This window comes from Haliotis rufescens, unplaced genomic scaffold (assembly GCF_023055435.1).
Source record: "Haliotis rufescens isolate VD_foot unplaced genomic scaffold, xgHalRufe1.0.p SCAF_9, whole genome shotgun sequence".
In the NCBI taxonomy this organism is placed as follows: Eukaryota; Metazoa; Mollusca; class Gastropoda; order Lepetellida; family Haliotidae; genus Haliotis; species Haliotis rufescens.
In genome coordinates this window covers 21,484,983-21,500,682 of record NW_025964383.1, presented here as the reverse complement: position 1 = coordinate 21,500,682, position 15,700 = coordinate 21,484,983, and the positions used below count along the sequence as shown (strand labels likewise).

Below are 15,700 nucleotides of genomic sequence, written 5' to 3'. Positions count from 1 at the left end.
ATTGACGAGTTAAATGTGAAATTTACAGTTTATAAAGAAACATTTTCAAGAGAATAACAAACAGCAATAAGCGATATCAGCTCCATAAATGACCAACTGTATTTATTTTGCTTTGTCAGTGGGGAACTAACGTATCAAGGAACTCAACAGTTTGTAAACGGGCCAGACACTTACGATAAAGGGAGACAATTTTCGGGGAGGTAGCTCTTGTCTGACAATAGTTCCGGCAAATTGTTATGTTCACTGCAGTGAAATATCAAGTGTTATGTTCACTTCAATGAAAATAACACTTTTCTCAACTTCAGAAAATTCAGGTGAGGTGAAATGGGGTTTAACGTCGCGTCCAAGATTATTGCACTTATATAGCGACGTGCACGCACGTGTATGTGTGTGTGTGTGGCTGCTTGTACTAGTCCGGACTGATGCCGATTTATAGTGCTATCACACTGAGATACCATGCCGCAGTTTAACATGAATACCCCACTCAGACACAGTATACTGACTCCGAGCCGACCTGTCCTTGTTTTAGCCCCTGAATGCCGAGCGCCAGACGGGGTAACAACAAGTACCATCTTTTAACGTCTTTTGGTATGACGCGGCTGTGGATCGAACCCAGGACCTTCCGCTCTCCGGGCAGACGCTCTGCCATTAGACCACGGAGGCGGTCCACAGAAAATTCAGTCTTTCACACTGAAGTATAAAATATATCGCTGAATCTTAACCAAGCGTCATGTCCTATGGAAGCCAGTTTGAGCTGATAAGTTGAATTTCCTCGTATCATCATTCAAGCTGTGTAATTTTATTTATTTTTATCAAGCATGTTTATCTTTGTATTAAAGGCTAATGCTATGTCTCCCTTTCCGTAAACATATCACAAGAACGTCTTTTTCCGACAGTATAAAGAAATTTGCAGTTTAAAACTAGATGGAGATTTTTACAGGCAGTTTAGTGTGTCGACATCCTTTCCTAAAGTCTGGTGATTTGTCACTTGTGACATGTGCTATTACGTAAGTAGCCCAAAACGCCTCGCCTCGTTCTCCCATCATGACTCAAGACTGCCACATACGAGCATGTAATAAAGACCTGTACAATCATTTGTTTTAAAAAAAGGATTATGTTTTAGTAACCCGAGCGACCCTCTTACACACAGCCGACACAGGTGCTGTTTCACTTAAGAGTGAATGAATGTTGTTTGAAGTCGCAGTCTGCAATATCCCAGCTGTATCACTGCGGGCTGTAAATATTTGATTGAGATTGGTTTAACTTCACTTTCAACAGTATTTCTGTTTTTCCGAGTGAGTGAGTGAGTTGGGTTTAACGCTACTTTTAACAGTATTCCAGTTATATCACGGCGTGTCAGCTTAATGTTGAAGGAAAGCCCGAAGTGATGCAGGCCTCAGACGTTTACCACTTCGGTGAAACCCACGAGCACGGGTATGGTGCTGACAAACCTAGAAACATAATCGGGCAAACCGGGATTCGAACCCACAATCACAGGTTTCTGGCGTGCCCAAGGGACGCAACTCTGCACAGCGAATCGCGGCGCCTTAGGCGACTGGGCCACCCGTGCCCCCCTTTTTTCCGAAGTTCGAGGTGATGTATGTCTCAGACCTTTTGTCACTTATGGGAAAAACACTTATACTTTAACATTGGTTTACGATAGTCGCATAACGCTAAAATCGTTTTTTGAGTGAGTGAGTGATTATGGTTTTACGCGGCTTTAAGCAATATTCCAGCAATATCACGGCGGGGGACACCAGAAATAGGCTTCACACATTGTACCCATGTCGGGAGTCGAACCCGGGTCTTTGGCGGACGAACGAACGCTTCAACAACTGGGTTACCCTCGCTTTGTGAAATCGACCAATGTTTATACCTGAACTGGAAATCGGTACCAGGCCATTTAGTATATAGAACCTCTTAACTTGAGCAAACACAATGTCATTTATTAGATATAAGACCCGTGAAGATCCGGGCAGAGAACCGGTCTTCAGCAACCCATGCTTGTCGTAACACATAATCCTGTGATTGACATCATGAGCATCAATCTACGCCATTAGGATACGATAACATGCACTAACCAAGTCAGCGAGCCTGACCACCCGATCGCGTTAGTCGCCTCTTACGACAAGCATAGTCGCCTTTTACAGCAAGCATGGATTACTGAAGATCTATTCTACCCCGTATCGTTGACGTGTTTAAAAGAATTGACTTTAATAGGTAATTGCGGTAATTGTGCACACTTTCTGTAAATCCGCTAAGCTGATTTACTCAGTGTGTAAGCCGGCTGTGCGTTTATCCCTCAATAAACGCAAAAAAACATTGATGTCAAGTCTTACTTAAATTATGTGTTTGGTTTTTTAAACGTTTTATTGCTATATTTTACCTTTGAACCAAGGATCCCGTCAATAACTTCACTTGGTCCGCGTGAGAAGTCTCGCTGGTCTGGTTTAGTCAGGTTATAATCCATTGTCGATGGAGACCGGAACTTGCTACGAACTATATCCACCAGCGTAGGATCATCCGCCGGTAGTTTGTAAAAGTCAGACGGCAGGTCTTCTTCCGCAGCTCCGCCGAATAGTCTGAATCTGTGCACATATGTTTGAGAAGGGTTGTCCATTGTAGAAAAGTTCCATAAGCACAGGAACATGAAGGCTACTAGTCCAAGAAAGGTGATGGAGGACGCTCGGCGCCTTCTTTTGAAAAAAGTTGTCAACATGGCGGCAAGATTGGACGAGTAACTGAACGTGTCGACCTTCACCTCATATCATGTATCCATTGTAGTGGCAGGCTGAAACAAACAGAACACACATGACACAATGATACAGAAATGTTTGATGGCCTTGGGTACATTTGTCAACCACTAGTTTTGCTGTCCCAGACTCGATCATATTGGGGCATCGTGGCCCAGACTCGATCATATTGGGGCACCGTGACCCAGACTCGATCATATTGGGACACCGTGGCCCAGACTCGATCATATTGGGCACCGTGACCCAGACTCTATCACATTGGGTACAGTGGCCCAGACTCGATCATATTGGGGCACTGTGGCCCAGACTCGATCATATTGGGGCATCGTGGCCCAGACTCGATTACATTGAGGCACCGTGGGCCCAGACTCGATCATAATGGGGCACCGTGACCCAGACTCGATCATATTGGACACCGTGGCCCAGACTCGATCATATTGGGGCACCGTGACCCAGACTCGATCATATTGGGACACCGTGGCCCAGACTCGATCATATTGGGCACCGTGACCCAGACTCGATCATATTGGGGCACTGTGGCCCAGACTCGATCATATTGGGGCACCGTGCCCTAGACTCGATCATGTTGGGGCACCGTGGCCTAGACTCAATTATATTGGGGCACCGTGGTCCAGACTCGATAATATTGGGGCACCTTGGCCCAGTCATCTAAGGCGCCTCAATTCAAGTTATGTGCCTAAGGCGTGGCAGAATCCTCGGATCTGGGTTCGAATCCCTGATTCGCTCTGATAATGTTCCTGGTTTGTCAGCACCATACCCGTGCGCATGGGTTTCATCAAAGTGGTAAAGGTCCAAGGCCTGCATCACGTCGGGCCTTCCTCCCAGATCAAGCTCACACTCTGAATCTCTGCAATAATGTTCAAGGCTCAACACACTTGCCCACGCGATTACATTATTTACAGGCAGCTGTGAAGTAGCTGGGTACGGCTAAAACAACAATCATTCACTGGCTGCAGTGTAACGGGTACATCACGGATTTTGCTTTAACGCCCCGAATTTAACACGTCATAACCATAGCTTTATGACTTTGGAACATGGTCTGTTGGTGTGTAATTTCACATTTTCTCACCACATGCAATTCTTAATATGTCGCATGTAACATGATTAAATATTTGTCAAATTTTGTCCATTTTCCCCATGTTAATAGGTTTATACACATTTGGAACACTTTTTCAGAAACTAAGGATGGTCAGGTATGTCGAACACGGCGACAGTAGAAATGACATCATTGGAATATTTGCATTCTTTCTTAGAAATTGAACGAGAAGGAGATAGGATCAGTACATCCGCAACCACATCATTCGCCTTCACATTCAATATGAAAAAGTGTCACTATCACATCCACACACATTGAACTCGACATTCTATTACGGTCACCTAGATTGCTTGCAGTGTCGGTATAATGAACTCTCTGACACATCGAAGCCATCCTGCACAAAGGACAGAGTGAATGAAAGGACAAAGGAATACTTGTGAATAACGGTTGAAAAGACCCCCGACAGTAGACCACTTGAATGTTTGAAGTGTTGATAAAACACCCCCGAGCCGAACAGGGAAAACCTCGTCTTGGTGCAGACCGTTAAAAAGGCCTGTGGAAAATACCTTTGTTAGTGTCACTCAAGCCGTGATATTGACGTACGTTACACATTGCCACTGTGGTAGACGGGGACGTTGTGTGCAGCATACAAGGGAGATAATGTAGTTAATTAACTTAGTCCGTCATATATCACATACATGGATGGAGTATTGAGTTATTGGGTGAAAGGTTCTTCACGCGTTGATCGCAGTGTGTACAAAGGGGAAAGTGAATGAAAAATAATGGGATGTGATATTAGGTATGATCAATGTGTGTTATTGGAATCTAGAAGCTACGGTGTGACAGCCAAGTGCTGCGATTGACAACCACTGCGATTGGCAACCACTGCGATTGACAACCACTGCGATTGACAACCACTACGATTGACAACCACTGCGGTTGACATCCTCTGCGATTGACCACCATTACGACTGACCACCACTACGGTTGACAACCACTGCGAATGACATCATCTGCGAATGACAACCACTGCGATTGGCAACCACTGCGAATGACATCATCTGCGATTGACAACCACTACGATTGACAACCACTGCGAATGACAACCACTGCGAATGACAACCACTGCGACTGACCACCACTACGATTGACAACCACTGCGAATGACATCCTCTGCGATTGACAACCACTGCGAATGACAACCACTGCGACTGACCACCATTGCGATTGGCAACCACTGCGAATGACAACCACTGCGAATGACAACCACTGTGAATGACCACCACTGCGAATGACATCCTCTGCGATTGACATCCTCTGCGATTGACAACCACTGCGACTGACCACCATTGCGACTGACCACCATTGCGACTAACCACCATTACGACTGACAACAACTAAGATTGACAACCACTACGATTGTACCGATGTTTTGCAGCTATAAAGGATCGTACCTATGTCTTACAGCTATAAAGGATTGTACTGATGTCGTGCAGCTATAAAGGATTTTACCGATGTCTTACAGCTATAAAGGATTGTACCTATGTCTTACAGCTATAAAGGATTGTACCGATATCTTACATCCGTAAAGGATTACACTGATGTCTTGCAGATATAAAGGATTGTACCGATGTCTTACAGCTATAAAGGATTGTACCGATGTCTTACAGATATAAAGGATTGTACCGATGTCTTACAGATATAAAGGATTGTACCTATATCTTACAGCTATAAAGGATTACACTGATGTCTTGCAGATATAAAGGATTGTACCGATGTCTTACAGATATAAAGGATTGTACCTATATCTTACAGCTATAAAGGATTACACTGATGTCTTGCAGATATAAAGGATTGTACCGATGTCTTGCAGCTATAAAGGATTGTACCGATGTCTTGCAGCTATAAAGAATCGTACCTATGTCTTCAGCTATGAAGGATTGTACCGATGTCTTACAGCTATAAAGGATTGTACCGATTTTGGCATCACTTGTGAATACATATTATGTATGTGAATAACTGATACATACTGTATTAATGCAATAGTTCTGAAGGGAAACAGACAAGTGAGATGAAATAATATGAATTAACACGAACTGTAAATTAAATGCAAAGCCCATTGGTTGGTTATGAAAATTCCCGTGAACCATATTTTGTAATGATGTTTGGCAGCAATACAAAATTGCACCGATCTCTCGCAGCAAAAAAAAGGATTGTTCCGATGCCTTACAGCTATGAAGGAGTGTATCGATGTCTTGCAGCTATAAAGGATTGTACCGATGTCTTACAGCTATAAAGGATTGTACCGATGTCTTACAGCTATAAAGGATTTACCGATGTCTTACAGATATAAAGAATTGTACAGACGTCTTACAGCTATAAAGGATTGTACCTATGTCTTACAGCTATAAAGGATTGCACTGATGTCTTACAGCTATAAAGGATTGTACCGATGTATTGCAGCTATAAAGGATTGTCACGAAGTCTTGTAGGTATAAAGGTTCGTAACGATGATAAAAGACCTGTATTAGGAATACCAAGGCTGCCTGAATACAATACGCATTCCTGATAACCTCTATGTACATATGACATGTACCTACACAGGTTTGTATTGATGTAACAATAACGGATTAAAACAATGTTATGTAGCGGGGGAGTTGCATAACGGCGTGATGCAGCAATTTGATTGTGATTGTGTCATACATCATGAAAGTACTGTAAAGATGCCTTGCAGAAATAAAGGACTGTGACGATAACGTTTAGTAGCGAAGTATTATTTAGACCAATGCAAAACATCATCGATCAGATGATATTTTAAAATGATAGAAAAAATGCATGTTTTAAATTGCCTGAAGAAAGATGAATGGACAAAACAGAATGCATGTGATTTGAAACAACAGCGTCATGTTATAACAAGTAAGGATACTTGGTGTAATTATCGCAATTTCTGTGCATGAAGGCTATGTCATAACAATAATGGCACACAGCGTTTACGACTATCAGAAACATCGCAGAAACTCCACAGGCACTCCACAGACACAGCGCAGACACAACAGGCACACCACAGGCACATCGCTGGCACACCGCAGACAGACCACAGGCACACCTCAGACAGACATAACAGACACACCACAGGCACATCGCAGACACAACAGACACACCAAAGTCACACCGCAGACACACCACAGGCACCACAGGCACACCGCAGACTCACCACAGGCAAACCACAGACACACCACAGGCTCACCGCAGACTCACCACAGGCACACCACAGGCACACCACAGACACACCACAGGCACACCACAGACACACCACAGACTCACCACAGGCACACCGCAGACTCACCACAGGCTCACCACAGACACACCACAGGCACACCACAGACACACCACAGACACACCACAGACACACCACAGGCTCACCACAAACACACCACAGACACACCACGGACACACCACGGACACACCACAGGCACACCACAGACACAGACACACCACAGACACACCACAAGCACTACACAGGCACACCACAGACACACCACAGGCACACCACAGACACACCACAGACACACCACAGGCTCACCACAAACACACCACAGACACACCGCAGACTCACCACAGGCTCACCACAGACACACCACAGGCACACCACAGACACACCACAGACACACCACAGACACACCACAGGCTCACCACAAACACACCACAGACACACCACGGACACACCACGGACACACCACAGGCACACCACAGACACAGACACACCACAGACACACCACAAGCACTACACAGGCACACCACAGACACACTACAAGCACTCCACAGACACACAGGCTCATGTTACCACTTTAGTAGCATTGTGACGAGAAGCTGAACGGAGAGTCTGAAACGTCTTGCCAACGCAAAGCCTCTTATACATGTCCTTATATTTGTGTTATACATAGTTCATGTTTGTCAAAGGTTTCAAGAGGAATATTATGATATGAATATGTGATAATCTACTCACACTGTTCAGCTCCGCGACTCTGAGTTCCCCGACAAGTTGGAGCTGACCACCTCCAGCTTTACAACAAGCACTGTCGGTGCCCTAATTTAGAGGGCCGATTTCGTAGCGGAAATTACCGTATAAGGTCTGCTTGGGTTTATCTGATTTTGCTATTAGGTAATACTAACCGGCATTCTAATTGACTTTGTACATATTCCGAAAATTCTTTGTGTCATTTATATTTCAGTTTTACAGTAAGCATTGCCTCTTGCATTTATAGTTCTTCCTAACATCATGCATTCACCATTCAGCCAAATGACCTGCATGCGTCCTAACGTTATGGGGTTGTTGATGTGTGGTCAGAATATACCGTTTACTAGATCAGTACGACTTTCTCAGTTTCTAGAGCTGCATGTTTGTAAATGTCACCATAATTGAAGAGGATAGGTGCTAATGAGATACCACATAAGCGTTGAAGTAGATCAGATTCAGATTCAGATCGAGGTACCATACAACGTAACATTCAGGTCTATCGCAGAAGGCCCATCGCAGCAGCTGCCTATCGTTAAAGACGACGTTACGATGTTGGGATGCGGGGGCAATGTTACGATGTTGGGATTCAATGGCAATGTTAGGATGTTGGGATTCAATGGCAATGTTACGATGTTGGGATGCGATGGCAATGTTACGATGTTGGGATGCGACGGCAATGTTACGATGTTGGGATGCGATGCATGACGTTACGATGTTGGGATTCAATGGCAATGTTACGATGTTGGGATGCGACTGCAATGTTACGATGTTGGGATGTGGGGGCAATGTTACGATGTTGGGATGTGGGGGCAATGTTACGATGTTGGGATGCGACGGCAATGTTACGATGTTGGGATGTGGGGGCAATGTTACGATGTTGGGATTCAATGGCAATGTTAGGATGTTGGGATTCAATGGCAATGTTACGATGTTGGGATGCGATGGCAATGTTACGATGTTGGGATGCGACGGCAATGTTACGATGTTGGGATGCGATGCATGACGTTACGATGTTGGGATTCAATGGCAATGTTACGATGTTGGGATGCGACTGCAATGTTACGATGTTGGGATGCGACGGCAATGTTACGATGTTGGGATTCGACGGCAATGCTACGGCAATGCTACGATGTTGCGATGCGATGGCAATGTTACGATGTTGCGATGTGATGCATGACGCTACGATGTTGGGATTCAATGGCAATGTTAGGATGTTGGGATTCAATGGCAATGTTACGATGTTGGGATGCGATGGCAATGTTACGATGTTGGGATGCGACGGCAATGTTACGATGTTGGGATGCGATGCATGACGTTACGATGTTGGGATTCAATGGCAATGTTACGATGTTGGGATGCGACTGCAATGTTACGATGTTGGGATGTGGGGGCAATGTTACGATGTTGGGATGTGGGGGCAATGTTACGATGTTGGGATGCGACGGCAATGTTACGATGTTGGGATGTGGGGGCAATGTTACGATGTTGGGATTCAATGGCAATGTTAGGATGTTGGGATTCAATGGCAATGTTACGATGTTGGGATGCGATGGCAATGTTACGATGTTGGGATGCGACGGCAATGTTACGATGTTGGGATGCGATGCATGACGTTACGATGTTGGGATTCAATGGCAATGTTACGATGTTGGGATGCGACTGCAATGTTACGATGTTGGGATGCGACGGCAATGTTACGATGTTGGGATTCGACGGCAATGCTACGGCAATGCTACGATGTTGCGATGCGATGGCAATGTTACGATGTTGCGATGTGATGCATGACGCTACGATGTTGGGATTCAATGGCAATGTTACGATGTTGGGATGCGACGGCAATGTTACGATGTTGGGATGCGACGGCAATGTTACGATGTTGGGATGCGATGGCAATGTTACGATGTTGGGATGCGACGGCAATGTTACGATGTTGGGATGCGACGGCAATGTTACGATGTTGGGATGCGATGGCAATGTTACGATGTTGCGATGCGATGCATGACTTTACGATGTTGGGATTCAATGGCAATGTTACGATGTTTGGATGCGACGGCAATGTTACGATTTTGGGATGCGACGGCAATGCTACGATGTTGGGATGCGACGGCAATTCTATTATATTGCGATGTGATGCATGACGTTACGATGTTGCGATGTGATGCATGACGTTACGATGTTGGGATTCAATGGCAATGTTACGATGTTGGGGTGCGATGTCAATGTTACGATGTTGCGATGTGATGCATGACGCTACGATGTTGGGATTCAATGGCAATGTTACGATGTTGGGATGCGATGGCAATGTTACGATGTTGGGAAGCGACGGCAATGTTACGATGTTGGGATGCGACGGCAATGCTACGATCTTGCGATGCGATGGCAATGTTACGATTTTGCGATGTGATGCATGACGTTACGATGTTGGGATTCAATGGCAATGTTACGATGTTGGGATGCCAGGGCAATGCTACGATGTTGGGATGCGACGGCAATGCTACGATGTTGGGATGCGACGGCAATGCTACGATGTTGGAATGCGATGTCAATGTTACGATGTTGCGATGTGATGCATGACGTTACGATGTTGTGATTCAATGGCAATGTTACGATGTTGGGATGCGACGGCAATGTTACGATGTTGCGATGTGATGCATGACGTTACGATGTTGGGATTCAATGGCAATGTTACGATGTTGGGATGCCAGGGCAATGTTACGATGTTGGGATGCGATGGCAATATTACGTTGTTGGGATGCGATTGGATATTTAGGATGCACGATGTTTCGATGCTGTAATATGGGATGTTAACCTGTAGCGTTGTTTCGATGTTGGAATGCAATGTCACGATATGTTATGATATTGAGATGCGATACATAATGTTGCAACGGGATGTTACGACGCAAAGTTCACTCACTCACTCACTCACTCACTCACTCACTCACTCACTCACTCACATGATACAACATTCTGGTATTCACAATAGGCATGAGACGTGATCCTTGAGTGAAACTCCAGATCTGTGTCGGGCAACGTTAATACAGTACATAACGGTACTGTTCTGCTCCTGCCCACGACTCACGCTCCCAGGCATTGATCTCGGGTCTGGAGGCAAGCCAGCTTAACGCGGACTCTTGATTTAGGCAAATAGAAACGCACAACAGCATAGATTTCTCATCAGCGGCTCCCTGATAACATAGAGAAATGATCAATTACACGGGACAGAGTTCCACCATTCATCTTTATTAGGATGGGGAATTTGATAAACGCTTCCATGCTCGCGATGATGCAGAATATTGATTGTAACGGGGCTGATTGATCAGGTGTTTTTACTTCAAAATGTTGGTATCCATCCTGAAAAGGCGAAAATAAACACTATATTGAGTTCGTGGAGGGGGAAAATATAATTGATATTACTTTGAAGCGTCAATAAAATAACAATTATTATTTATTTTATCCATCTGTGTGCCAGTACTCCCTTCAGTGTCAACTCAGTACAGTGCATGGCGCGCGGGTGAGGAAACGCATTTCTTTTGATGTTGTATTATGAATAAATTTAGGAAAACGTCGATTTCGATTAAGACTTTATTTTACATTCCAACAGTAGTCTATAAGTCTATCTCACTATCCCAGACTCTGGGCCCAGATATGACATGGTCGGTCAGTAAACGGAAATGAAAAAATATATTAATAAACTGAGGCTCACCTGATGCCAACGGGGGCATTCTCTCGTTAAGAAATGAGTGAGTATGGCTTTACGCCACTCTCGCAATAGTCCAGCAATATCCCGGCTCGGGACACTAGAAATGGGCTTCACAAATTATACGGATGTGTGGAATTGAACCCGTGCCTTCAACACTTTAACCATATGCTACCCCACATCCCCCGTTAAATAGGTAGTTCTGGTTCTATTGGAACATTACAGTATGTATAATGTATGACGGTAAACGCGTGAGTGGGTGAGTAGCGCCCCGAGTCGTGTCTTTCAATATTCAAGTCATATCACAGCGGGGACATCAAGAAATGTCCACATATTGTTACTATAGTGGGAAACCTCACTCTCCTTAAGCACATGTATTTTAGTGATAATTCATTCATATTGGTTAAAACTGTTCTACAATATTATTATATTATAAAATTTCATTAAATCATGTCTTTTGTGTGGCGGGAACAAAGATATTATATATTTTATGGTATTAATCATGTTTTTATGGCTCTATAATCAAATGGGTGGGCTGGCTGTTGTACATGAGATTTGTGTTCTTCATAATGTTTTATCTCTGTCTCTTAGTCTTTTATGACCCCCCCCCCCCCCCCCCCCCCCCCCACCCCACCCAATTTCCCCCCTCCTTTCCGATGGTCCTTTAGCAAGACTCACTCACTCACTCACTCACTCACTCACTCACTCACTCACTCACATTTGGCCCGACTGAGTTGTATCTCGTCCAATTAACCGACACCCTGGTTGAACACCATCACTGAAGGCCGTAATAATACAGATTAAATAGATGTAAGCCTGCGGCGAAAAATCCACTTTTATTTATTCATTAATTCGCCAACGCCTGGTATAAATTAGGGCTAGGTCGGGTAAGTAGGGTACACGGATCGGATGAGTCCTGAGTTGGACCCGGGTACCCACTACACGGACCCATGGTTGGTCACGTGATATATCGTTTCATGATTAAAAACACAAAAAAGTCCATGGTCTGTTTGCTTGTTTGTTTGTTTGTTTGTTTATTGTTTAACGCCGCACAATATTCCAGATATATGATGGCAGTCTGTCGTCAGTCTCTGGGATGCTAGCAACACTACCAACAGTGTTTGTTTGTTGTTTAACGCCGCGCTCAGCAATATCCCAGCTATATGACGGCGGGCTGTAAATAATCGAGTCTGGACCAGACAATCCAGTGATTCACATCATGAGCATCGATCCTGGCAGTTGGGATACGATGACATGCATCAACCAAGTCAGCAAGCCTGACCACCCGATCCCGTAAGTCGCCTCTTACGACAAACATAGTCACATGTTACGGCAAGCATGGGTTGCTGATGACCTATTCTACCCCTTGTTACACTCTACACGTCGCAAATGTTCTCACTTCTCTCTGACAATACACGCATTCCCTCTGACTGTTACATATATGAGTAAAGGTAACATTTGAGTCAACTTCAGCTTCAGATCAGTTTATGCGTGAATCTTACAGTTTTTGTCAGGGCTCCGGTAAAACAGTTCCTAATTAGACAATTGGTACCCAACTTGAGACTTACAACGGGTAGGGTCGGGTAAAAGGGGGAAAAAGGGGTAAATTTGTCCTGGCCCTCGTATAGATATATGAAACAACTGCCAACCGTACGACCTTAAGACCAGGCAAATAAATCACGTTTCTTCTGGTTTACTGAACCCAACACTCAACACATACCCTATCTGTTGTATCATTATTTGCAATAATGTCAGCAGAGTTCACAATAACGCTACAATGACGAACGCTTGATTCTTTCCGGGAATGTGGCGTGACGGCAGGGACAGGCTGCACGTACACGTGACTTCATCCACACAACGGGCGCATGTATTTCCCGCATCATTGCACTCGCATCATTGCACTCGCATCATTGCCAAATAGGCCCACTGTGCACTAGGTGAGGTGAAATGGGGTTTAACGTCGCGTCCAAGATTATTGCACTTATATAGTGACGTGCATGTACGTGTGTGTGTTTGTGTGGCTGCTTGTACTAGTCCGGACTGCTGCCGATTTATAGTGCTAGCTCACTGAGATACCATGCCGCAGTTTAACATGATTACCCCACTCAGACACAGTATACTGACTCCGAGCCGACCAGTCCTTGTTTTAGCCCCTTAATGCCGAGCGCCAGACAGGGTGACAACAAGTACAATCTTTTAACGTCTTTTGGTATGACGCGGTCGGGGATCGAACCCAGGACCTTCCGCTCTCCGGGCGGACGCTCTACCACTAGACCACGGAGGCGTTGTGTGCACTAAAATCACACTTTCATGAGTGTCTGAAGTATCATAATGTGATGCTTACAAGCTTCTCGTATTTCGTAATAAATAACTTCAGTCTACAAGCGTGTTCGTGTCATTAAAGACTGCGTGTCAACAAGTGCCTGTGGACGATTCACTGACTCCGAACAAGATTTCTTTATCACCCTTTGAGTCTTATCTATGCGGCATACATTCTACTATAGAGCAGAGTCTCCGGCGGAACAAATGAGCGCGGCGAACAACAAGGGAAGCACCGATTTCGCGATTGTGTGTTTCGGCGGTTGAATAGACTTTAGATTGACATTTACCTTATCCACAGTTAGGGCTGGTTATCGGGTGTTCTTCTCTTTTTTTGGTATATGGAAACGTGATAATAACATGGTAAAACGAACAGCTTCGCAAGAATCTTATACTGGTGTCTGCTGTTACTTCGCCTTTGCCGACATCAATGTGAGTGAGTGAGTTGAGTTTAACGCCGCTTTGAACAGTATTCTCTTTATACCCTTCCGTGTCAGCTTGTCGGGGAGGAAAGCCCGAAGTGATGCAGGTCTCAGACGTTTACCACTTCGGTGAAACCCACGAGCACGGGTATGGTGCTGATAAACCTAGAAACATAATCGGGGCGAACCGGGATTCGAACCCACAATCATAGGTTTCTGGCGTGCCCAAGGGACGCAACTCTGCACAGCGAATTGCGGCTCCCTAGACGACTGGGCCACCCGTGTCCCAGACTGTAAGGCTGCAGGAAATGCGACTGTTACTCTAATAGGGGGTTGCAATGATCGATATGCATCCATGAACGAGGTCTCGATCTAGGGAGTGGGGGTGAGGGTGGGGGTGGGGGTGGGGTGTGTGGGGTGTGTGGGGTGTTAAGATTGTCGTTAAAGCGTTCGCTCTTCACTCGAAGGCGCGGGTTCGATTCTCAACATGTGTGCAATGTTTCAGTCCAATTTCTGACATAGATGTGGTCTTGCTGAATATTGCTATAAGCGGCTCACTCACTCACTCACTCACTCACTCACCCACTCACTCACTCACTCACTCACTCACTCACTCACTCACTCACTCGAGTTGAAATCAAGCGCCCGTTTATATCGCATGGAGTAGTTAGTTTAACGTCACGTGATTGAGTCTGTTTATAAACTGCAGGATTGTACAAGCATGATTAAGTTCACATGTCCCCCCCCCCCCCCCCCCCCCCCCGACTCCGGGACATTCAATGGTCGGTTCTAATGTGACCAGCTTCACTCCGCCCAATGGGAGCAGTGATCCGTGCACGATTGTATTACGTCGCTGGCTTATCTGAACGCTGATGTAAGCGGGAGAGATTGAAACAGACACCCGGGTACATGTGACTGACAGATAGCTATTGTTGTCTGTCATCTGTACTGACTTCAAACTGTGTACATTCAATACCCGTTTTATTGTCATCGGGAGTACGGCTTGGTTCATCGACAACAGCGTTCTTTTGTTCTGAAATAACCCAGTAATTCGGTATATTGGGATATCTTCATATCTCATGCTCAGTTACACACTTGATATGTCTTCATATATATTCTGTAAAAATAAGAAACGCAAAATTCGTTAAATCGTAAATATATGACAGAGTGTTGCCGACATCCATGCCAAATTAATATCAAAAATGAATTGGGATTTCTGCATGGATTGGGATTAATTTGTGTCGAAGAATGGGGTACTGCAGAAATGTGGTGAAAAGATGGAAAAATCGAAAAAACATAACCACGTGAGATCCTGGCGCCGAAACACACCAACATGACATGCACGTGCAACAACACTTGTTGGGCTATAAAATCACGTTGGGTTTTTATTTGCATGCCATAACAATCTTACAGCAAGTGAACAGCGAAAACATG

The 15,700-nt window shown here is 44.9% G+C and overlaps 1 protein-coding gene across 4 annotated transcripts in view; it reads right to left on the bottom strand.

Moving 5' to 3' along the window:
- LOC124144710 overlaps positions 1-15,700 on the bottom strand; it is a 37,055-nt gene that overhangs the window by 6,292 nt on the left and 15,063 nt on the right. For all 4 annotated transcript variants that reach the window (XM_046514249.2, XM_046514250.2, XM_048390877.1 and 1 more), the window contains exon 2: positions 2,387-2,791. In XM_046514249.2, the coding sequence (XP_046370205.1) occupies positions 2,387-2,719 (333 nt within the window). In that variant the 5' untranslated portion in view covers positions 2,720-2,791. The remainder of the gene's footprint in view (positions 1-2,386; positions 2,792-15,700) is intronic.